This window comes from Vigna umbellata, chromosome 4 (genome assembly GCF_029865625.1).
Source record: "Vigna umbellata cultivar VRB3 chromosome 4, Vumbellata_1.0, whole genome shotgun sequence".
Taxonomy (NCBI): Eukaryota; Viridiplantae; Streptophyta; class Magnoliopsida; order Fabales; family Fabaceae; genus Vigna; species Vigna umbellata.
In genome coordinates, this window is record NC_142168.1 from 42,513,303 (window position 1) to 42,539,092 (window position 25,790).

The 25,790-nt window shown below is 39.8% G+C and overlaps 1 protein-coding gene across 1 annotated transcript; it reads left to right on the forward strand.

Moving 5' to 3' along the window:
• The first annotated feature begins 1,263 nt into the window (after positions 1–1,263).
• On the forward strand, positions 1,264–12,563 carry LOC148200259 (phosphatidylinositol-3-phosphatase SAC1-like). The gene is made up of 6 exons (XM_088114330.1): positions 1,264–1,448; positions 5,863–5,939; positions 9,036–9,223; positions 9,341–9,438; positions 12,048–12,181; positions 12,290–12,563. The coding sequence occupies exons 1-6, from the start codon at positions 1,293–1,295 to the stop codon at positions 12,546–12,548; spliced, it is 912 nt and encodes a 303-aa protein (XP_087970456.1). The 5' UTR covers positions 1,264–1,292; the 3' UTR covers positions 12,549–12,563.
• Positions 12,564–25,790: the final 13,227 nt, after the last annotated feature.

A 25,790-nucleotide genomic window follows, 5' to 3' on the forward strand; every position in this document is an offset into this window, starting at 1 on the left:
AAGCCCATCTCTGTGTGCACTCCCATAATTTAAATCCACACCTCCTCATTCATTTAAGCTTAAAGTATATTTGATGTGGCATTTTCTTTTCACCTCCAAATATTATCCAACACTTTTCCTACAATTAATAATGCAAATAATTAGCTCAAATAATTCAAATTAATTAAAATAAGAATTTTTTGTCAAATTAAGCACAATTAGCAAAAACGGAAAAATATCGGACATTTAAGCACAATTCCCTGATTAATTCTAGCACACTAAACTAAGTGAAATCAAGAAAACATTGACTCATCATATATACAATTTATTTGTATTATTTATTATTATTGTAATGATTTAGGATTATTTGGGATAATCCACACGAAGGGTAGCAGAAGGGTGTTTAAAGTTGAAAGGAGAAAGATGAAATGGGATAAGGAACGAGTGCGACAATGAAAATTGGGAGTGAAATAGATAGAGAATAGAAGACAATAGAAGAGACTAGATGGCAAAATCGGGATCAACCCCTGTCACTGCCTCTGCAAAGGTTCACCCTTCCAACGATCCCCAACTGGACCCAGACTCTTATGCCCTCGAGAAGTTCAGACTCTACGAAACCAGAGCGGTAATTATCCATTCATTCGTCACGCAATAATCTTTTACACAACCGATTAAATTAACCTATTTTTGAAATTGCAATCGCAATCGTAGAGGTTCTACCTGATCGGAGTAAGAGGTTCTTCCGAGTGTTGAAAATCGATCGATCAGAGCCGTCAGATCTGAATATTAGCCAAGACCCCGTCCTGTATTCACCCTAGGAGATCAAGAGCTTGCTTCAGCGGATTGCTAAGGGTAACAGAGCCACTGGCGGCCTCACTTTCGTCGCTAAGGTTTTCGGAATTGCTGGTTAGTACCTCTCTCTCTCTCTCTCTTCTCTCTTTCTCTCTCATCATGTGTATATACATGTGTACTATATATATCTCAACCAATTTCTCTATCATTTCAAGGCTGCATCAAGTTTCTCGAGTCTTACTACTTGATTCTCATTACTAAACGTAGACAGATTGGTGCTATATGTGGCCATGCAATCTATAGCATCAAGGAGAGCCAATTGATAACCATTCCACATGTTTCAATCCAATCTGATTTAGCTCACTCTAAGACTGAGCTCATGTAGATAACCCTTCCAAAACGTTTACCACATCTAACAACATCAGTTTCTTACCATCACCACGTCCCACTGCAGGTACAAAAAGATTTTGTCTAGTGTCGATTTCACCAAGGATTTTTTCTATAGTTACACTTACCCTATAATGCAAAGTTTGCAAAAGAACGTTTCTCCTAGCGAAGACGGAGGGATGTCGTATGATAATATATTTGTTTGGAATGCATATTTGACACAAGCAATCAGGTCAAGATGCAATAACACTATTTGGACCATAGCTTTAGTTCATGGTCATTTTAGGCAGGTACGTTACTTCCTTTCTGTCGTCCGTCATTCATTATAGTTTGTTTCTGTTAAATGAAAGCCTACTTGCTCTTCTTTGAAGCATGCATTTTCATTAAAGATCCATGGTAAATTTACAACTATTTATCCATGGTAAATTTACAATTATGATTTTAGAAATATAAAAGATAATATTTTAGAAGTATTGGCCCCAAATTTCTTCTATAGAAATTAATAATTATGGCTAATTACTCGTAGAAATAAACACCTTTTATAATTTGTTTTCCTCAATTGAAATGCATCAGATGAGTGTTCCACTCAAGTCAGCATTAAAAATGCACAAAACAAATTTGCCCTTTATAGAGGTTGTCATAAAGGTTTTGGAGGCATGAAAGCTGAACCCCTTTCGAGACTATGTTTGTCATTCAATTCATAACATGATTCTATCTTTAGATTCATTATGGTGTTGTCTTGTAAATCCATTTCGTATCCACTTTCATACAAATATAAGAGTGATTTTAATTTTAGACTCAAATATGAATTCCATTAAAGATAAAATAAAGTACTAATATTATAATATATGTTTCAAGAAGAGCAAATCAAAAAGGAAACGGAAATCATCAATAATGCAGCAACTGTTTGGAAATTTTGTTCATTGACTTCATTCAATCACGACTTTTGATTGAAATGATCTTCTATGGCTTATAAGAGCTATTTGAGTGTTTCATTTCAATAATTTGTTGCGTGTTGGAAATATAATCAGTCCACATGGTTGTGTAGTCTCTGCTTATTCAGATCTAGACTTAATACTTACAATTGTGCTTAAGGATCGGGTTTGAATGTACTCATTCTTGTCATGTAAGAATCTTGTGTCTCATCTCTGTCCTTGTTGAGGAACGGGTATACTCATATCCACCTTCATATCGACTCTTGTAGTATCTCAAATATTTACTAAAAAAAATTTTACAAAAAAGGGGGCCATGATATTGTCAAGGATTTAATGTTAGGGGGACACATTTTATTTTCTTCAATGTCCAATGTCAAGGAAGAAATGATAATTGCATAAATCTTAAAATAGATTACCAAATAACAATTGCATAAATGTGAAGTAATTGTAGAAAAGAGTAAAAAAAAACACAACTGAAATTTAAGGGAAATTACAACATCTATTTCTTTTGCAAATGTTAAGTGAACCATTGAGAAAGAGAATGAAAAATTGTGAAGCAAAATAAGGGTTCTTAAAATGAAACAAAACTAAGAACTAAAGAGAAAAGATATAAGTGTTTGAAGTTACCTAATAAACTAAGAGTTTACACCATTGAAATTGAGACTTGAACATTTTCACTTCATAATTAAAAAACAAGTAAAAAACTATCAAATGTGTGTCCTAGAAATGATTTAATTTGATGAAATTGAGGTTTACATTTCCTAAAATGTAATACATCGTTTGATCAAAACCACACAAATGAAAACAATTGTTACTTGAGGTTGTGATAGAGGGAAAATACCTTTTGAATCTAGTGAACTTAGTGGACATTGAACGAGTTGAACAATTGAGAGAGAAAATGAAAGATTGTGTAGCGAAAGAAGAGTTCTTCAAATGAAACAAAACAAAGGATCAAAGAGAATAATGAACATAAGATTTTTAGGTTACCTAATAACAAAGTGTGATTTAGTAATTGATGAGTCAATATTTTATTCACTTCACTTAGTTTATTGTGCTAAAATTAATCGGGGAATTGTGTTTAAATGTCCAGTATTTTCCCATTTTTCTGAATTGTGCTTAATTTGGTCGGAAATTCTTATTTTAATTAATTTGAATTATCTGAGGCTAATTATTTACATTATTGAGTGCAGGGAAAATTCTGTAAAAATTATTGGGACATTTGAAAGAATATTCATCTACACACTGTGTTATTTAATGGGCATTGATTTATTTTGTGTACTGAACAGATAAAAATAAAAATAAAAATGTTTGGTTCATGAAGTATGAAGAGGTTTCAGTTTTGTTGCTGGAAACAAAGTGGTCCAGAGAATTAATTGGCAAGCCATGTCATCAATTCTTGAATTTTAAGAAGCCTTCACTTTGCAAAAGAAGTAACACGTTAACTGAGGCACATGTTGGGAAGAAGAAAACTAACGTCTTAGTCCTTTGACAAGTCAACAAAAGAATTAAAGGAGGGGACCACATGGAAGCAACATATTCACGTGCACATGCCTTCAAAATGCAATGAATTGAATTGCTACGTAAAGAAAGAAGAGGAAAATGGAGTTGGTGGCATACAAAGCAAAGTGCTGAATTTTATTTTAGTAAATGGTGTCACGGCCCACATGGAAAAGTTTTGGCTCTCGGTGCTCTTACACGGCTTATGCATCCATCACTTAGAAAATAATCTTTTTCCTTGGAATGAGAGAAGAACTTCACGGTCCCAAGACCAGCAGTTGGCGGCAGAGTGGTGTCCAGCTTAACACCAGCACCGTCCAGCTATCTCCAATGCAGCAGCTACCATTCATTCTTCATCTCACGTCCACCAGCCACATACAAAGAAGCAACTGGAAAGAAGCTCACGGGTTTTGTCCAATTCTTTGGCAGAAGCACGTTGATGTCTAGCTTGGCAGGAAGGGAGAGCGTTCCAGTAGTCTTCATTGTCCAACAAACGGTCCAGCTCCAAGAAGACACGGTGCAGCTGCTGACTTCATTTTTGAAAAGCAACAAGTAGAGTCACGGCTGGATGGAGAACAGCTCCACGGCCCACAACAGTCGACGTCCACCATGGTAGCAGAGAAGCACTTCCAGCTTGAGCAAAGCTTGTTACGTTTAGAGGAAGAGAAGCACATAATTTAGGAAGGTGAGCACACGAAGGAGCTGGACCGAGAGGGGAATAGAACGGAAGAAAGAAAGAAAGCATGAAGGATTCACGGTCCAGCAAGGTTCACATCCAGCCAATTGGGAGATTAGGAGTAAAGCTATTGGTCACGGCTTAGAAGAATGGAGATGCAGAAGCACAGCAGCAATGTGGGATTCACGTTCAGCACTTCAAGGATGGAGCATTCACGTGAAGAAGAAGACAAGGATTAGGGACCCAACCTTTGGTAAAAGCACACGGCACAAACAAATGGAGGGCCTCCCACCTTATTCTATTTGTCACGGGAGCAAGCTAACAGGGGAGAAAGGCAGTATGAAGAATGAATGAAAGAAGAGCACCTCCAATATAAAAAGGGGTAGGAGTTCCAGTAGAGGAGGAGGCCGTAGAGGGCTGCTGCAGGCGGAATAAGCTGGACTGCTGGAACAGAGGTCCGGAACAGTAAAGAATACAATGTGTAGACGGTTAACTATTGTGGTGTACGGTTTGAATTTTATTTTCGATGTTGTAATGAATTTATTTTCAGTGTATGAGTTGATTTAATTTCCTCTCACTGAAATGTCAATTTTAATTTACTGTTCTATTCATTGATGTCATTTAAATTCAACTGCAATTTAATTTCAGTCGCTGTCTGCCTATCGTTTAATTTGCACTATTGTTTACACTGCGTTGTTAATTATTGCACGTCAAATTATTCGCTATAAGTTTTGTTCTAAATATTTTGCTGCTGTAATATTGATGATGTTTTCATATTTGAATTTTACTGTTTTACTGTTTTTTTACTGTTTTTACTATTTTCTGTATTTACCATTTTTTGTATTTTGTGTTTTTCTGTACTTTTGTTTTCTGTATTTTTAGTTTTCTGTCCAGATTTAATTTCACTGTTTGATGTTACTGTATTTTCGTTTTACTGTAGCAATTTCGTTTTTACTATTTTAAATTTGTTTTACTGTTTTAATTTCGTTTTTACCGTTTTAATTTTATTTTTACGTATTGTTTTTACTTATGCTTTTATTTTTGTATTTAATATTTTACGTTTTCTGTACGTTTAAAGTTCCTGCGTTTATTTTATTTTGATATCTTTTACCGTTCAGTTTTTACCGTTTTAAATTTTATTTCACAGTTTTTAATTTCCAGTATTATTTAATTTTTTTTTATTGCAACCAAAAACAACCATCAAACCCCCCACTTCGTGTTTTTAAATTTGAGACTAAACCGCGAAAATATTGGTCCTTGAGAGACGACCTAGGAGTCACATCCTAATAACTATACTGCATTCATTTCGTGCAATCAAATTTGTATGACCGCGACAGTCGTATCAGTAATATAAAATGGGTATGGAGATTGGGACAAGACAAATATGCACATACCGTCAGGTTCAATACGAGGATTCCCTGTCAAAATTGGATAGATTTTAACAATATCTATGGGTGTGGTTTATTTGCGATCCTTATTTATCCTCCATCGCCTTTACCCACTTTTATTACGTTATTTTGCTGTCTTGTCAATTAGTTTAACTATTCACAACAATTGTTATTGTATAATTTGAATTGTGGTTCTAAAAAATTGCAGAGTCGTCTATCAATTTTTGGAAGAGACTTCAGTGTTTCCCTGATTTCTAGACGATCTAAACATTTTGCAGGGACACGGTAAGGTCTTATTTTTATATTTTATTCATGTTTTTCTTATTTCACAGTTGATTCAAATGTCACGAATCACTATGATAATTTAAATTAGATAAGTGTTCTATGTGTTTTTGTGATTATATTTTAATTTCATCCTTAGAAGTGTTTTGTTAAATTTCTAGCTATATATGATTTTTTTTCAAATTATATATTAATATAATATTCTTCTTCTCTTTCTCTGTGATGATTAATGGTAGAACTATCTAGTACATTGTAAAATTTCCCAACTAGTCAACTTTTTTCTAAAGCAATTTTCTGTAAGGATTATTTTATAATTATAGAAATAAAGTACAAATCCTTTATAATAAGGAAAAATTGGATTATATATGTATTATTAGGGATATTTTTATTCCAATTTCGTATCTTTGTTATTAGAGGATGTCAAAGCTCTTCTATTTATTTATTGTCCTGTTTTCGTTTTCTTAATACAAGTAAAACACTTGTGTTGTCTCATAAACACGTTTCAACTAAATGTCTCTCTCTTTCCTATAGTTTAACAGTTTGAATGACTAGTCAACTGCAAAGCAACAGTGGTTGATTGGATGGATGATGGTTGCAGTTCCTTCCACAATGAGATAATACTCATTAGAGACCATGCTAGACCATTCTATAAATTGCTTTTTTGGTATAATTTTAAACGAGGAAGAATATTCTAAATTTCTATTGTTTCAAGATGTACGGAAGTGACTATCCTTACAAGTCTTATTTTTATCCTACATTTGAGGCTTTTGCACCAAAGTAGGCAAATATGCCTCTAATATTACCAAAATGGGCAAATTCAAACCATATTACGAAAATGGGGAAGTCGTGAGGGGCCCAAACGACTTCAAATGAAGAAGTCGTGCCCCTCCTGCACGACTTCACACTGTTCATAGCAACAGTGTTGAAGTCGTGCACCCCTAAAACGACTTCTGGGTCCTGTAATCGATTACCAATTTTTGGTAATCGATTACACAATGTTGAAATCCTGACCCCTGCAAGACTGAAAATGGACGAGCGTTCAATGCAAATGGACGAGCGTCCACTTCTCCTGCCGAGCGTCCACTTTTGGTGCAAGGCGGAAGAGACGCTCGTCCAGGCAGAAGCGGACGCTCGTCCAGGCAGAATAGGACGCTCGTCCAGCCAGGCAGAAGAGGACGCTCGTCCAGCCAGGCAGAGAGAACGCTCGTCCAGAAAGCTAAGAGGACGTTCGTCCATCTAGCTAAGAGGACGCTCGTCGAGATGCGCTCAGTGGACGCTCGGCAGGAGAAGTGGACGCTCGTCCATTTTCAGTGAACGCTCGTCCACATACAGATCGTCCGCGCCCGGGCGCGCGATTCTTTCAGAAAGTTTCAACACTCTGTAATCGATTACCAAATCAATGTAATCGATTACAGGATCCAGAAGTCGTTTTTGGGATGCACGACTTCAACACTGTACCTATGAACAGTGTGAAGTCGTGCAGGGGGGGCACGACTTCTTCTTTTGAAGTCGTTTTGGCCCCCCACGACTTCACTTTCGGTCAAATTTTGCCTATTTTGGTAATAAAGAAGGCATATTTGCCTACTTTGGTGCAAAAGCCTACATTTGAACTATAATTTTTTATGGGGCGCCTAAGTCCTACATTAAGCAATATGAGATACTCCGTTCGTTTCCTTAATAGCTAGCTTTTGAGGGTGGATTTACCAAGTGCTGGGATGTATAAATTGGTATCAAAGTTGGTTGTCAATGTATTTGAAAGGGCTATCTGTGGAGGGTTTTGACTGGTTAAGGGTTCTAACAATGGAGAGTCGTGTGAATTATCACTAAGTGAAATGTGGTAGAGTAAAAGCTGGTTATGATTCTTTGCTCTAGTTTCTGACCATGTGTGTCCCTCTCCCATTTAACTGTTCTGCACTTTTAGTTTATTCTGAGATATCCGTGTTTGACTATGCCAACTCAGTCATGTCTCCGATGTTTGAATTCATGCATGCTTTATTTTTCTTCTCATTCCACATTGATGATACACATTATCCAATTGTTTTCTTTTCTCATGTCCTTTCCACTACCTAGATCTGATGATCATAACTCTGCTTTAAGGGAACATTTTTTACGTCTTTATTTGTCCCGTGTTTATGCTGATTAGGTATAGAAATGAAATGAATTCATTTCTCTAAAAAATGATCTCAACATCTTCCATGTGGGGTAAATGTGATTCGAAAATGATTAGGGAACTATTATTATTGTGTTCCTTATTCTCCTTTTTGTACACCTAGGTTTCATTCTTAGTTTTGAATTTGTTTTTTTGGTAGCCTGTTGTTTTCAACTTGTTCACCTAACTTCTCAGTGGTCTGCATTTGCAAAAGAGGTCTAGCTTTACACATTCTAAGTAAAGAATTTAACTTCATGATCTGTCCTTATGCATTCAGTCTTAAATTAGTTAGGTAGATTTGGGAGCATTTTATTGTGATTCTTGCCTAATTCAGCTTATCATTCCTCTATTTTTCAAGTTCTCTTTTTTTGAGCTTGGTGAAATATAGGTTTTCAATTGTTTAAGCTGCGATGATAGTCGTATGTATGTTGTATATTTGACTAATTATAGGCTTTGCATCGTTTGGTGCAATTTGATGGAATGATTAGTACCATATTTCTCTTATGTAATGAGTTTTGTTGCCCTGGATTGTTTTTCCTAGACTTATCTATCATTATTTTTTTGCAAGGGAAACTTCTACTCTTCTAAATAATTTTCCCTACAACTATGATTTTTTATCCTATTTTCATTTCTTGCAATTGTTTTATTCCATAGGATTGTTTATATTAGATTTTACAGTGGTTCCTGAGCCAAAGTTTTGATTTTGTGGTTATTATAGTTAGAGCAGAGTTCATAGTACACAATTGGTTAAACATTTGCTGATGCTTGTTCTCTACAATTTTACGAGTTTGTGTTGGTTTGATTGGAATATATATGAATTAAACATGGAAATATTCTTTGATATCATGAGTTATATGTAGTTTGAGCTGATGTTTGGTTTTACATTGTGTCTATCTGGCTATAACAGTAATGGTTAAACTAATTTTCTCTGTAATGAAAATTTTCTGCAGTTACTTGAAAAGGGGTGTTAATGATCGGGGGAGGGTTGCTAATGATGTTGAGACAGAGCAGATTGTCCTTGATGAAGAAGCTGGCTCTTGCAAGGGGAAAATGAGTTCAGTTGTGCAAATGCGTGGATCAATACCACTTTTTTGGTCACAAGAAGCATCAAGATTTAGCCCTAAGCCTGACATAATTTGTACGAAATAGTTGAGATTAATATTTATCTTGTTCATTGTTCAATTTCATGCTGTTATAAACTATAACGCAGGAAATTCTCTGTTTTTTTGTTCTTTTTTTCCTTTTTGACTTCCAGTGCAGAGGTATGATCCGACATACGAAGCAACTAAATTGCATTTTGAAGACCTTGCTAAGAGATATGGCAATCCAATTATTGTTCTGAATCTGATTAAGGTAATTCCTCAAATAAAAATAGTTAGTTAGTGCGGAAAAAGTTAGTAAATATCTATGTACTTGTTAATTGATTCTTTTTTTCTTTTAGCAAGGGACCTACATCTATTTGCATCCTGGTTCTTGTAGTGAAAATTGATTTCTGTCCATGTTTCGTGCTTCTACCAAATGACTTCCCATTTGAAATTTGAATTTCAATCTAGCAAGTTCTTTTCATTCATCATATCAAATCATAAGTGCAAATTGCAAATGAATAAAGATGTAAAAGAAACGCCTAACACACTGCTAACAGTGCCAAGCATGCTAGAATTTTTTTCCCTACTGTCTTTAGCTCTGAATCCTCTACCGAATATGGTTCTTTGTTACATGTGTTTGTGTTACGTACCTGAGTACGTAAACTAGTCAAATACAACCTTTCACTCTCTCTCACACGGAATAGAACAATAAACGAATAATATTGGATGAATGAATCTCTTTTATTGATGGTAATATCTGAATAAACAAGGATAAACAATAATTGGGAGCATAACCTCCTTCAATTACTTTGAGAGCATAACCTCCCTCACAAGACAATAATGTCTGTCACAAAACTCAATAATCAAAAGCCTACCTTTAACCCTGGACTCTAACCTTATTTATATTAATTATTTCCCGCCCATCTCTTATTAAATATTCCTCTAGAATATATCTGCATTTGATATAAATATCCCCTATATTTAATATTCAATAATTTATATAAATATCTCTATATTTAATATAAATATCTCTATATTTAATATAAATATCTCTCCTTATATTATCTTAGCATATATCCTTAATTATAAATATCTTATATTGAATATTTCCCTATATATATATATATATATTTATTTACTCTAATTAACTTATACTATATTTATTTACTCTAATTAACTTATATTATATTTATTTACTCTAATTAACTTATACTAAATATTCTCTTTGCTCATATACTTTCTAACCCTTATTATTACCCCTACCTTAGGTCGTAACATTACACCCCACTGCAAAACAACCTTGTCCTCAAGGTTGGAAACAGGGAGCTGGATCTCATGGCTCCTCATCAATTCATGTATGGAGGTTCGGGTGGTGGTAAAACCTTCTCTAATGTCTTCCATTCTTCATCCAGCATTCTGGTTACCACTTCTCCTAAATCATAAGCCCTGAGGGAATGGTTTTCAATGTCTTTCAGTACTTCACGTCGCGCTCTTCCTTCTGCCAGTGTACCAAACACTGCAAGCCCCCTGTTCTTTTTGTCGGCCCATCTCTTCACAGACTCCATTGTTCTCTCCAGGGTATTGATTCTTCCATTTGCCCTTCCTTCCAAAGCCTTCATCCTTCCTTCCAATACTAGACCGTTTGGTTCAGGTAGTTTTCTCACGCTCAGTTCTGGCCATCTCCTCCCGTTCGGCTCGGTAAGTCCTCTCTCTATAGGTTCAGTCCGTTCTTTCACGTTCGGATCCAGCAGTATGCTATCGTTCGGTTCTGGCCGTTCGCTCACGTTCGGATCCGTTAGTCCACTATCGTTCGGTTTCGGCAGTCCCTTCCCATTTGGAGCTTGGACTTCATGGCGTATTCCACTCAACTCTGCCTTCAACCTCCTTAGGGAGAACTCCATGTTCTTTAGTCTCTGCTCCATGCTCTCCAGTTTCCCTTCAACTGCATTTATTCTTCCCTCCATGATGCCTTTCACTCGTCTCTATTAGGATCCGGCAGTTTCCTCCCTCGACGATCCGGCAGTTTCCTCCCTCGACGATCCGGCAGTTTCCTCCCTCGACGATCCGGCAGGTCGGACCAATTGTTACGTACCTGAGTATGTAAACTAGCCAAATACAACCTTTCACTCTCTCTCACACGGAATAGAACAATAAACGAATAATATTGGATGAATGAATCTCTTTTATTGATGGTAATATCTGAATAAACAAGGATAAACAATAATTGGGAGCATAACCTCCTTCAATTACTTTGAGAGCATAACCTCCCTCACAAGACAATAATGTCTGTCACAAAACTCAATAATCAAAAACCTACCTTTAACCCTGGACTCTAACCTTATTTATATTAATTATTTCCCGCCCATCTCTTATTAAATATTCCTCTAGAATATATCTGCATTTGATATAAATATCCCCTATATTTAATATTCAATAATTTATATAAATATCTCTATATTTAATATAAATATCTCTATATTTAATATAAATATCTCTATATTTAATATAAATATCTCTATATTTAATATAAATATCTCTATATTTAATATAAATATCTCTATATTTAATATAAATATCTCTCCGTATATTATCTTAGCATATATCCTTAATTATAAATATCTTATATTGAATATTTCCCTAAATATATATTTATTTACTCTAATTAACTTATACTATATTTATTTACTCTAATTAACTTATATTATATTTATTTACTCTAATTAACTTATACTAAATATTCTCTTTGCTCATATACTTTCTAACCCTTATTATTACCCCTACCTTAGGTCGTAACAGTTTGCATTAATGAATTGCGTCTTCTGTAAAATAGAAAATATTTTATAGTTTCTTGTAGCTCATTTAAAAGATGAAATGCAGACAGTTGAGAAAAGGCCTCGAGAAATGATGCTGAGACGTGAATTTGCAAGTGCTGTTGGTTATCTTAACCAAATTCTACCAGTAGAGAACCATCTTAGATTTATTCACTGGGACTTTCACAAATTTGCAAAAAGGTAAGCCTACTGTGCTTTATCTCTTAGACTCACAGTGGTGGTCTTTTACTTTTCCTGCATTTCAAACATATATGTGACTATTCTATATTCTTTTGTGCCTTTTCAAAGCAAGTCGGCCAATGTTTTAATAGTTTTAGGAGCTGTAGCAAGTGAAGCGCTTGATTTAACTGGTTTTTACTACAGTGGTAAACCCAGTATAATAAAGAGGGCCAACAAGAGTAATCGAACTAGCACAGGAAGGTATGATCTATCATTGAAATTGTTACTTGACATTCAATACAGTGTTTTTCTTGTTCTTTTACATATTTTTTTTCGAATTGTAACTCTTAACATGGAATTACATTTTTTACTATCCAGTATTATCTAACCAAGCCCTTTTGTTTTCCATAAAATAGCAAAGATAGGAAAAAAATGCAGGGTCCTGTTACCTTTTCCACCTCTGCTTTGAGGTTTGACCATGTTAGACCATTAAAAGTGTATATGAGGAGGAATAAAAGAAGAGAGAGTTAGCGGCGGGTAGAGGGGAAATCAGTTAGAGGAGAGAGGGTGAGTTTGTTAGAAGAGAGAGAGAGAGTATAAATAACAAATAGTTTGAGAGAGGTAGGGGATTATGATTTTGGAATTAAGACTGGACCTCTTGGCCAGTGGAGGAAGGGAGGCTTCCTTGGGGGGAGAGTGAGATACCTGTATTCATCTTTTCTTATCATTACAGAGGAAATATCAATACATATACATACATATTTCTTATACTGTTGAGTGTGTGAGTATTATTTGCTGATGTTCGGTTCCTTGCATAAAGGAACGTAACAGATTTGGTCCGACCTGCCGGATCATTTCGGAGGAAAGAGGAGTACGCGTGATCGGAGAAGAATGGAGGGGCGAATGGTGGCTGTGGAGTCGACAATGGAGGAGTTGAAGGCAGAAATGCGAGCGATGACTCTCGAGTTTCGACGAGCCCTCGGAAGACGTTCTGGAACCCGCGATAGGAGTTCTGAGGGGAGTCGAAATTCTGTCCAGGGTGATCGAGAACAAAGGTCGACAGAGAGCTTTGATGAAGAATCGGAGGAGGACCGAAACGACGTACAACGCAGTTGGATGAAGCGAGTTGAGCTTCCAACTTTTGAAGGTACTGATCCAACAGGATGGATAGCGAAGGCTGAGAAATTTTTTGACATCCAAGGAGTGACGGAGAAAGAGAAGATGAAGTTAGTGTATATTTGCATGGACAGAAGCGCTAACTACTGGTTCCGCTTCTGGTGGAAGAAAACCCGACATCCAACATGGAAGGCGTTCACGGGGGCGTTGACGAGGAGGTTCGGCGGATTAATTAGGGGAACCGTCTTTGAGAAGTTGGCCGCGGTGCGACAGAAAGGGGGCATCGATGAGTATATCCAGGAGTTCAAGGTACTCGTGGCGCAGGCGACCGGAGTAACCAAAGACCAATTGCTGGGATATTTTTTCGCGGGTTTGCAGGAGGGATTACGAAACGCTGTGAGACCGCATGACCCACGCGATTTGTTGATGGCGATGGAGAGAGCTAGGGACATCGAACAAGTGGGATGGACGTTGCGAGGAAGTAGTGGAGTGGGAGGAAGAGGCGGAGCAACGTGGGGAAGATATTCCGCGAGTTCAGGGACGGTGGCGAGGACAGAAACGTTTCGCGGACCGTTAGAGGGAACGATGAATGGCAGCGGAGGGCAAGGAATGAAGAAGGACGTTAGTGCGAATACTATGGCTTCGAAGGCTGGTAACAGTGGAGGAGGAACTGCGGGACGAGGCATTCGGACCCTGCCTTATCAAGAATACATGAAGCGGCAAGAAGAAGGACGTTGTTTCCACTGCGGCGGACCTTACAGTCCAGGTCATCGTTGCGCTGAACGGAGCATGCAGGTGATGATATTGGCGGAGGAGGATGAAGATGAAGAAGCGGAGGCAAGTGTCGAAGTAGAACAAAGGGCTATGGAGTTGTCGGGATTGTCCACGGGTGGCCTCTCGCAATCGAACACGATGAAGCTGCAAGGTTGGGTGCAGGGGAAGAGAGTTCTGGAGCTACCCATAGTTTTATGTCCACCCGATTGGTGGAAGAGCTGGGTCTGGAATGCACCGACACACGCCCTTATAAAGTGTGTTTAGGGGATGGACAAAGGAAAGAAACTAGCGGGTATTGCACAGGAGTCTCGGTGTTATTAGAAAACTTAGAAGTTAGAGATAAGTTATATCTCTTTGAATTAGGCGGTGTGGACATAATATTGGGAATGACCTGGTTATCCTCCCTAGGAGAGATCAAAGTAGATTGGGGACAGCTCATCATGAAGGTGGCGCATGAAGGAAGAGAAGTGGAGGTAAAGGGGGATCCATCATTGACACGTAGGGTAGTGACTCCTGAAGCTCTTATAAAAGAAAAAGGGATTGAAATGTTGTCTTTAGTATGGAGCTTAAGCCAAACAAAATTGGTGGATGAGAAGACGGAAGAGAGTGGCTTAATGCAAGAGGAGGAGGTAGAGCTGGAACAAATTCTGAGTGCTTTTGAAAGGGTATTCCGAGACCCACAAGGCCTCCCACCCGAGAGGAGAGTGGATCACAGAATCCCTTTAAAAGAGGGTAGTGAGGCCGTCAATGTGAGGCCATACCGGTACCCCCATGGAATGAAAGCTGAGATAGAGCGTCAGGTGGAAGAGATGTTGAATTTGGGCATTATCAGGCCCAGTAACAGTCCCTACTCTAGTCCTGTAATATTGGTAAAAAAGAAGGATGGAAGTTGGAGGTTTTGTGTGGATTATAGGGCATTGAACAGAGTAACAGTGGCTGATAAATATCCCATTCCAATCATTGATGAGCTGCTGGATGAACTTCAAGGTGTGTCATATTTTTCTAAAATTGATTTAAAAGCTGGATATCATCAGATAAGAATGAAGAGGGAAGACATTCCAAAAACTGCTTTTCGGACACATCAAGGGCATTATGAATTCCTTGTGATGCCCTTTGGATTAACAAATGCACCAGCCACATTCCAGGACATGATGAATTCAATTTTAAGGCCGCTATTGAGGAGGTTCGTTTTAGTATTTTTTGACTATATACTTATCTATAGCAAGACTTGGGAGGAGCATTCTCAACACCTCACTCAAGCCTTAAAAGTCTTGGCTGAACATGAACTTTTTGCAAACAAAAAAAAAAGTGTGAATTTGGGAGAAGACAAGTGAGATATTTGGGGCATAAGATATCGGCAACAGGGGTGGAGATGGACAGGGAAAATGTGGCAGCTGTCTTGGAATGGCCAGAACCCAGAAACATCAAGGAGTTAAGAGGGTTCCTTGGATTAACTAGGTATTATCGCAGGTTCATTAGAGATTATGGAAAAATGGCTAAACCCCTTACTGATTTGTTGAAAAAAGGAATGTTTAAATGGTCTAAAGAGGGGGCCATGGCACTGCAGAAGCTTAAAGAGGCAGTGACTACAGCTCCAGTGTTGATTCTCCTTGATTTTGAGCAACCCTTTGTTGTAGAATGTGATGCTTCGGGTACAGGCGTTGGGGCTGTTTTGTCCCAGAAAAACAGACCCATAGCTTTCTTTAGTAAGGCGTTATCTGATTCTTCCTTAACCAAGTCCATTTATGAGAAGGAATTAATGGCACTTGTGCTTGCTATACAACATTGGAGGCCGTATCTATTGGGTCAGAAGTTTGTTGTTTTTACTGACCAGAAGAGTTTGCGTTATTTACTGGAACAACGCATTACAACTCAAAGTCAACAAACTTGGCTAGCTAAACTTTTGGGGTACGAATTTGAAATCAAATATAGGACAGGTGCTTCCAATCATGTGGCGGATGGGTTATCCAGAAAAGGCATGGAGGAGGAGGAAACAAATAAGATGCTACGGATGATATCACGACCATATTGGCCTGAATTTCAAGAGATCATGGAGGAGGTGGAAAAAGATGAGAGGTTGCAGAAAGTGTTGGAGGAATTAAGGGTAGACCCTAACTCTCATCCCACTTATACGTTGGAACATGGAAAATTACATTACAAGGGGAGACTTGTCTTATCAGCAAAATCTGTTTGGATCCCTCGCTTGTTGGCTGAATTCCATAGTAGTGTCACGGGAGGGCATTCTGGGGTTTACATAACCTATAGACGGGTGGCCCAATCTTTGCATTGGATAGGAATGAAGAAAACTGTTACAGATTTTGTGGCTGCATGTCTAGTATGCCAACAACATAAATACTTGGCAGCTTCTCCCCAAGGATTGTTGCAGCCTTTGCCAATACCCAAAGCCATTTGGGAGGAGATTAGTATGGATTTCATTGTAAAATTACCCAAATCTCAGGGGTTTGATACTATATTGGTGGTGGTGGACAGACTTAGTAAATATGGCCATTTCATCCCAGTCAAACACCCTTATACAGCCACATCCATCACTGCATTGTTGGTGAGGGAAGTGACTCGGCTTCACGGGATACCCATGACCATTGTAAGTGATCGCGACTCAACATTCATGAGTGTTTTTTGGCAGGAGATTTTCCGCCTGCAGGGAACTCAGTTGAACATGAGTACTGCTTATCATCCAGAGTCAGATGGCCAAACGGAGGTGCTGAATAGGGTGCTGGGAACATATTTGCGTTGTTTTAGTTCTGAACAACCAAAAAATTGGAGTACAGTCTTGCCTTGGGCGGAATATTGGTACAATACTAGTTACCAAGGAGCTTCAAAATGCACACCTTTTGAAACTGTGTATGGAAGACCCCCTTCAACTCTCACATGTTTCATTCCTGGAGAAACAGTGGTGGAAGCCGTTGCACAAGACTTACAAACAAGAGATGAGGCTTTGACACAACTTAAATATCATTTGGCCAGAGCTCAAGATCAGATGACCCACTATGCCAATAGGAAGAGAATGGACACCAAGATCAAGGAGGGAGATTGGGTATTCTTGAAAATTCGGCCTCATAGACAAACTTCTATGCCCACACGCTTACACCCAAAACTTTCTACACGGTATTATGGACCATTTTTGATGGAGAAACAATTAGGACCAGTTGTTTTTCGCTTGCAGTTACCTACAACATCAAGAATCCACCCTGTTTTTCATGTTTCCCAATTGAAGCTAGCTATAGGGGATCATTCGGTGGAAGGGCAACTTCCCACTGAACTGCAGGTTGACAACCCTATGTACACACCTCTAAAGGTATTAGAGCGCAAAAACCAGCTACAACAAGGAGAGGAAATTCCCCAAGTTCTAATATAATGGCAAGACGGTGGGTTGGATGGAGCTACTTGGGAAGAGGAACAATACATTCGACAGCAATTCCCTGATTTCAACCTTGAGGACAAGGTTGATCTTGGGGAGGAGGGTAATGTTAGACCATTAAAAGTGTATATGAGGAGGAATAAAAGAAGAGAGAGTTAGTGGCGGGTAGAGGGGAAATCAGTTAGAGGAGAGAGGGTGAGTTTGTTAGAAGAGAGAGAGAGTATAAATAACAAATAGTTTGAGAGAGGTAGGGGATTATGATTTTGGAATTAAGACTGGACCTCTTGGCCAATGGAGGAAGGGAGGCTTCCTTGGGGGGAGAGTGAGATACTTGTATTCATCTTTTCTTATCATTACAGAGGAAATATCAATACATATACATACATATTTCTTATACTGTTGAGTGTGTGAGTATTATTTGCTGCTGTTCGGTTCCTTGCATAAAGGAACCTAACAGACCACCTGTTGCTCTATAGCCTTCACTGTTAATATATGCTCTTTCCAGAATTAAGAAACATAGAACTAGAAGTCTCCATGAAAATCATGAACTTTTTGAATAAATTCATATCCTTTCTTGTTTTGATCTTGCACTTCTTAAGGTTTTGATCTATACTTAAGCTTTCCTGTCTTATCTATTTTTGGACTTTGAACATGAAGTTTATTTCCGGTTGTCTTTTCATTTTTGTCTGTTTCACTTCAGTTTTGGATTATTGAGAAGTGGACTTAATTTGTAATGAATGATGATGATTTCTGATAACAATGGAAAGCTAGGCCTTAGTAAGGTTATCAAACTCGCGAGTTAACTCGTTAACTCGGACGAGTTTGCGTTTCTAGTCCTGGCTTCCGAGTCAGCAGTCTTCTCTTGTTCGGATCCGACCGACCGCTCGGCCACTCTCGATCGACCTGGGGTATAGCGCTTGGCCTCCGACCGTTCGATAACTCTCCATCGACCTGGGTTATAGCGATCGGCCTCGGACCGTGTCACCTCATCGTTCGTTCGTCTCCAAGACGACTTGTCTTCTATGGCCTCGGACCGCTCGGCCACTCTCGATTGGCATGGGCTGTAGCACTTGTCCTCAGACCGCTCGGCAACTTTCGATCTGCTTGGTTTATAGCAATTGGCCTCGAACTGTGTCACCTCACCGCACGTTCGTCCCCCACACAATTGGTCTTTTATGGCCTTAGACTGCTCGGCCACTCCCGATCGGTATGGGCTATAGCAATTGTCCTCAGACCGTTCGGCAACTCTCTGGAACTCCTCAACATCCCTTGCGATCCGCATCGCCACCATCCATTCCTGCGGTTCATGCTGTCGGACTTGATTTCGGATGTCCTCTTTCAATCCCACAAGAAAATATCCCAACAGCTGCTCGTCCGGTACCGTCTTCGTTCGACCCGCCAATATCTTGAAGTATTGTACATACTCCTCCACCATCCCCGTCTGTCTCAATGCTGTCAACCGCTCAACAATGGTTCCAAACCTTATCACCAAGGCTTCCTTCAAACCATCCCATGAACGATTCTTGGCTTTCTCCTTCCAAGCTTTGAACCAGTAGCCAGCGCTCCCCTCCATGCTCATACGCTAATCGTACCTTCTCATCTTCCGCTACTCCTTGAAATTCGAAGAATCGCTCTGCCCAATTGATCCAGTTCAATGTATCTAATCCTTCGAACACGGGCAGCTCCACCCTCTTTCTCCAATTGAACCGCTCACCTTCTCCACCCCCAATTTCGTCCTTGCGTCTCGTACTCCTATTGGCGTTCACAGGCGCCTGACTGTCGTCAGACAGTTCCCCTTGAATGCGGTGCCGTCCCCCGATAATCGCCTCACTTCTTGAAGATCCTAGCGTGTGGCTGTCGAGTCTTGTCGAACTACTGCTGTTTTCACCTTCATTTCCTCCCTTGACGACTCCATCTCCGCCTTTCGTCCATCCATTGCCGCCATTCGTTCCTCCATTCTTCCTTCTAGTGCGTTTAATTTTTCCCCCCTTTGTCTTCGCTCTCGTTCCTCCCCCGACCACTCCCTTCTCCTTCTCTGATTCTCATTAACAGTATGTTGATCTTCATCTACAAACCCTGGACTGCCTTCTAATCCCTTTTCCTGGTTCCACACCCTTCCTCCAAGAACTCGCAAGAGTTCTCTGGTTTCCTGCCGCATTTCTTGCATATTTCTTCTCCATTCTGCTAGCTCCCTTTTTTGTTCGCTGATCCTCCTTTCCCAAGAATTGTCTCTTCCTTCCATGCTTCCCCTTTTCTTGACCACTTCTTGATCCGTTCTTGACCCGTCTCCTAAGGATATCCAGCAGGTCGGACCAATTATTAGTATGAGAAATAAAGAAGATTGGGAGAAAATATCCCTTATGTGTTTAGACTACACATAGGGTAGTTTATTTATATTGTAAGATATGGGCCAATGCCCTTAATACAAAATAGACTAAGCCCAAATAACAGAAACACACATCTTAACATCTAACACTCCCCCTCAAGCTGGAGCATATAAATCATATGTTCCAAGCTTGTTACAAAGATAATCAATTCTAGGTCCTCGTAAGGACTTAGTGAATATGTCTGCCAACTGGTTGCTTGAGTTAACAAACTCAGTCTTGATATCTCCGGATATGATTTTTTCTCGAATGAAATGACAATCAACTTCAATGTGTTTGGTTCTCTCATGGAAGACAGGATTAGAGCTAATATGGAGAGCAGCTTGATTATCACATATAAGTATCATGTGAGTGACATCTCCAAATTTCAATTCACTAAGCAATTGTTTAAGCCACACAAGGTCGCAAGTAGCTGATGCCATAGCTCTATATTCTGCTTCTGCACTCGACCTTGCCACAACACTTTGCTTCTTACTTTTCCAAGATATCAAGTTGCCACCAATAGAGACACAATATCCAGAAGTAGACCTCCTATCAGAAGGGGAACCAGCCCAATCAGCATCTGAATAGCAAACGATCTTTGTATCGTTGTTAGGGCCATATAGCAAACCTTTTCCAGGTGATCTTTTAATATACTTCAGTATACGAACAACTGCATCCCAATGGTCTTCACATGGGGAGTTTAGAAATTGACTCACCACACTAACTGCGAAGGAAATGTCAGGACGCGTAACAGTAAGATAGTTTAATTTACCAACTAGTCTTCTGTACCGTTCAGGATCTGAGAAAGGCTCCCCCTGATTTGGTAGGAGTTTGATGTTAGGGTCCATAGGTGTCTCAACAGATTTACAGTTCATTAACCCTGTTTCCTCCAAGATGTCTAACGCATACTTCCTCTGAGATATGACAATACCATCATTGGATTGTGCTACTTCAATACCCAAAAAGTACCGGAGTTTGCCAAGATCTTTGGTTTGAAAATGATGACAAAGGTGTTGTTTCATCTGAGAGATGCCAAGATAGTCGCTTCCTGTGAGAACAATATCATCGACATACACTATTAAATAGATACATCCAGCACTCGAGTGGCGATAGAACACTGAATGATCCGCTTCACTGCGAGACATACCAAATTGTTGAACAACACAACTGAATTTACCAAACCAGGCCCGAGGAGACTGTTTTAGGCCATACAAGGATTTGCGAAGACGACATACCAATCCAGATGACTCCCCTGAGCAACAAAGCCAGGCGGTTGCTCCATATAAATTTCTTCCTGCAAATCACCATTGAGAAAAGCATTTTTGACATCAAGTTGGTAAAGAGGCCATTGTCGAAGAGCGGCCATGGCAATGAAAAGGCGAACAGAGGTCATTTTTGCCACTGGAGAAAAAGTATCACCATAATCCAAACCAAAAATCTGTGTGTAGCCTTTGGCAACCAGTCGAGCTTTCAAACGATCAATTGTTCCATCAGGACCAACCTTGATAGCATACACCCACCTGCAACCAACAACAGACTTTCCAGATGGTAATTGGACAAGCTCCCAAGTTCCACTTTCCTGTAAAGCACTTAATTCATCCATCATAGCTTGACGCCAACCAGGATGAGTTAAGGCATCACCCACAGATTTGGGAATTGACACAGAAGAAATGGATGAGAGACAAGTATAAAAAGATGGAGATAATCTGTGGTAATTAAGAACAGTATAATGGGGGGAAGGGTTACGGGTAGAGCGTATACCTTTACGGAGGGCAATAGGCAAGTCAGACTCAGTTGCTGGAGCCGGAGGAGACACATGAGGCGGCACCGGAAGTGAGTCATGAGGGAGACAATTACGGCGACTATAAACCTGTAGGGGTGGAGGTGAAGGATGATCCTGTGGGGAAGGAGAGTCTAAAGAAGGAGAAGACAACATGGGTGGAGCATCACCAGGAGGATCACAGATAAGAGGAATATCAACAGTAACAGGGAGAGGTACAGAACTAGAAGATAGATGTGAAAAGTAAAAAGAAGACTCATCAAAAGTGACATCAGCAGAGATAAAATGACGATTGAGGGAAGGGGAAAAACACTTATAGCCCTTTTGTGACCGTGGAAATCCTAAGAAGACACATTTGTGAGACCTAGGAGATAACGTATCAAGACCAGGACTAAAATCATGAACAAAACATGTAGACCCAAAAACTCGAAGAGGTAATGGATGCAGAGGGTCTTGAGGAAATAAGATAGAATGAGGGATTTTGTTATCTAGGACGGAAGATGGCATGCGGTTGATAAGATAACATGCTGTGAGAACTGCATCACCCCAAAAACGTGAGGGTACTTGACCATGAATAAGAAGTGTACGAGTTGTTTCAATAAGGTGTCTATTCTTACGCTCAGCCACCCCATTTTGTTGAGGGGTATAAGCACATGAGGTTTGGTGAAGAATGCCATGAGAAGCCATAAACTGTTTAAACGGTTGAGAAAGGTATTCACGGCCATTATCACTACGTAAATTTCGAATAGACACCCCAAACTGTGTTTTTATTTCATTGAAAAAAGATTGAAAAATAGAAAACAACTCAGAACGATTCTTCATTAAAAACAACCAAGTACATCTGGAATAGTCATCAATAAAGGTAACAAAATACTGAAAACCTAAAATGGACTTAACACGACTAGGTCCCCAAATGTCAGAATGAACCAATGAAAAGGGGGACGACGCCCGTTGTGAGACACTACGAGGAAAGGAACTACGAGTATGCTTCCCTAACTGACAAGACTCACACGACAAACTTGATAATGTGGACAACCTCGGGACAAGTTGTTGTAGTTTGGCAAGACTAGGATGACCGAACTGAGCATGAAGAAGGGATGGTGACTCCATGACTACGCCAACATGTGGAGAAGGGCGGAGATGATAAAGGCCATGAGACTCACATCCTGTGCCAATCATGTGTTTCGAACTCCGGTCCTGCAACCAAACAGAATCTTTAGTAAAGGAAATAACACAATTTAGAGTACGAGTTAAACGACTAATGGACAATAAGTTGAAGGGAGACCCAGGGACATAAAGTACATGATCAATGGATATGGATGGAAAAATATTAACAGTACCAATACCATGAGATGAGACTCTAGACCCATCAGCCATTGTTACCGAAGGTAAATTAGCCGGACATGACAAGGAAGAAAACAAGGACTTGTTACCAGTGATATGATCGGTGGCGCCTGAGTCAAGGACCCAAGGTCCAAGGGAGTGAGTTAGACCAACAAAAGGTGTACCTGTACGTGCAACAGATGCAGATGTAGTGGAACCAGAGTGCTGATTATCCTCATACCATCTGAGAAATTCGTTAAAGATTGCAGGTTTGTCTACGATATTAGATGAAGTAGGATGGTCTGCAGACGGTGATCGGGGAGGTGGATCAGAATTTGCCACTGCTACAGGTCGAGGAGGACATCCATGGAGAGCATAACATCTATCAATCTTGTGGCCTAACTTGCCACAATGATCACATTTTGGACGTCCTTTACTTGGCTTGCGAGACCGACTTCGATCATCACGTTGAGCAGCCATAACAGAGGAATCATCAGTACGAGGAGATGTCTCAGTGACGGGTTTGCTCGGTATACGCAAAAGAGCAGAACAAGTAGAAGTAAAGTTGGGTATGACAGGGGAACCCAAAATCTGATCACGGACATGAGAAACATCATCAGAGAGTCCGTATAATGCCAACAACATGAAGAACTTTGATCGTTGTTCCAATTCTTCAGCAGGAGTGGAAGCAGGAGGTAATATATCATTAAAGTCATGAAGAAGGGCATGAATTTTACCCAAATATTCTGCCATGGGACCAGGATTGCGCGGACCAATACCAGTTAATAGGTCCTGACAAACACCATAAAGACGCTGAGTGTCATTTGTGTATAACAACTTCGCTTGTGCCCATACTTCTGAACATGTCTCATAGGATCGAAACATTTGTTTCAGTGAGGAGTGAATGGTGGACTTTATAACAATGCATAACTGAGCATCAATTTTCATCCAGCGGGAAGTATCATCTATGAGAGCAGTAGTCACATTTTGAGTAAGATGATCTAAGTACCCCTGACTCTTCAACCAAAGTTTGATGTCGGACGCCCAGGTTGCATAATTTGTGCCATCTAACTTGTCAATGGACAAGTGTACATTCACATAATTAGTATATATTGAGGGATCAGAAGATGAGCCACCAATAGAGGTGTTTGTAGACGAGGAAGACGCCATGGAGAGGGAGAAACCCTAAAAATTCGAAGTGCTCCGATGGACGCAACGACCACAGATCCAGAAAGAGGGCGAAGAGGCGATCACGGCGGTGCTGATCGGAGGCGGAAAGCTCCGGCGACGCGCCGGCACGCGCGGCGGCAGCGGCGACTCTTGCGGCGGCGCGTGGAGGCGCGTGAGAGCTCCGATCGCGGCGATCTTCGTGCGACGGTGGTCGCCCGGCCGAGACGCTTCCGATGGTGTGGTCGCCAGTCGATTCTGGAGCTCCGGCGACGGCGGCGGCGGCGGCGACGACGGCAGCGGCGGCGACGCGACAACAGCAGCAATGATGGGTGCCGGAGACCGTGGAGTTGACTGGAACTATTCCTGTGCTCTAGATACCATATGAGAAATAAAGAAGATTGGGAGAAAATATCCCTTATGTGTTTAGACTACACATAGGGTAGTTTATTTATATTGTAAGATATGGGCCAATGCCCTTAATACAAAATAGACTAAGCCCAAATAACAGAAACACACATCTTAACATCTAACAGTTAGGTTCCTGGGTTTGGAACCTAACAAGAAAACACTCAAAAGATAGAAACAAAAATAAAAGAATAAGTTTTGCTATTATTCACCGTAAACGAATCTCTTTATCATACGACATCCCTCCGTCTTCGCTAGGAGAAACATTCTTTTGCAAACTTTGCATTATAGGGTAAGTGTAACTATAGAAAAAATCCTTGGTCAAATCGACACTAGACAAAATCTTTTTGTACCTGCAGTGAGACGTGGTGATGGTAAGAAACTGATGTTGTTAGATGTGGTAAACGTTTTGGAAGTGTTATCTACCTGAGCTCAGTCTTAGAGTGAGATAAATCAAATTGGATTGAAACATGTGGAATGGTTATCAATTGGCTCTCCTTGATGCTATAGATTGCATGGCCACATATAGCACCAATCTGTCTATGTTTAGTAACGAGAATCAAGTAGTAAGACTCGAGAAACTTGATTCAGCCTTGAAATGATAGAGAAATTGGTTGAGATATATATAGTACACATGTATATACACATGATGAGAGAGAAAGAGAGAAGAGAGAGAGAGGTACTAACCAGCAATTCCGAAAACCTTAGCGACGAAAGTGAGGCCGCTAGTGGCTCTGTTACCCTCAGCAATCCGCTGAAGCAAGTTCTTGATCTCCTGGGGAGAATACAGGACGGGGTCTTGGCTGATATTCAGATCCGACGGCTCTGATCGATCGATTTTCAACACTCGGAAGAACCTCTTGCTCCGATCACTTCCGACCAGGTAGAGCCTCTACGATTGCGATTGCAATTTAAAAATAGTCTAATTTAATCGGTTGTGTAAAAGATTATTGCGTGACAAATGAATGGATAATTACCGCTCTAGTTTCGTAGAGTCTGAACTTCTCGAGGGCGTAAGAGTCCGGGTCCAGTTCGGGATCGTTGGAAGGGTGAACCTTTGCAGAGGCAGTGACAGGGGTTGATCCCGATTTCGCCATCTAGTCTCTTCTATTGTCTTCTATTCTCTATCTATTTCACTCCAAATTTTCATTGTCGCACTCGTTCCCTATCCCATTTCATCTTTCTCCTTTCAACTTTAAATACCCTTCTGCTACCATTCGTGCGGATTATCCCAAATAATCCTAAATCATTACAATAATAATAAATAATACAAATAAGTTGTATATATTTATAAGTGTCAACTATAATTGTTTATAA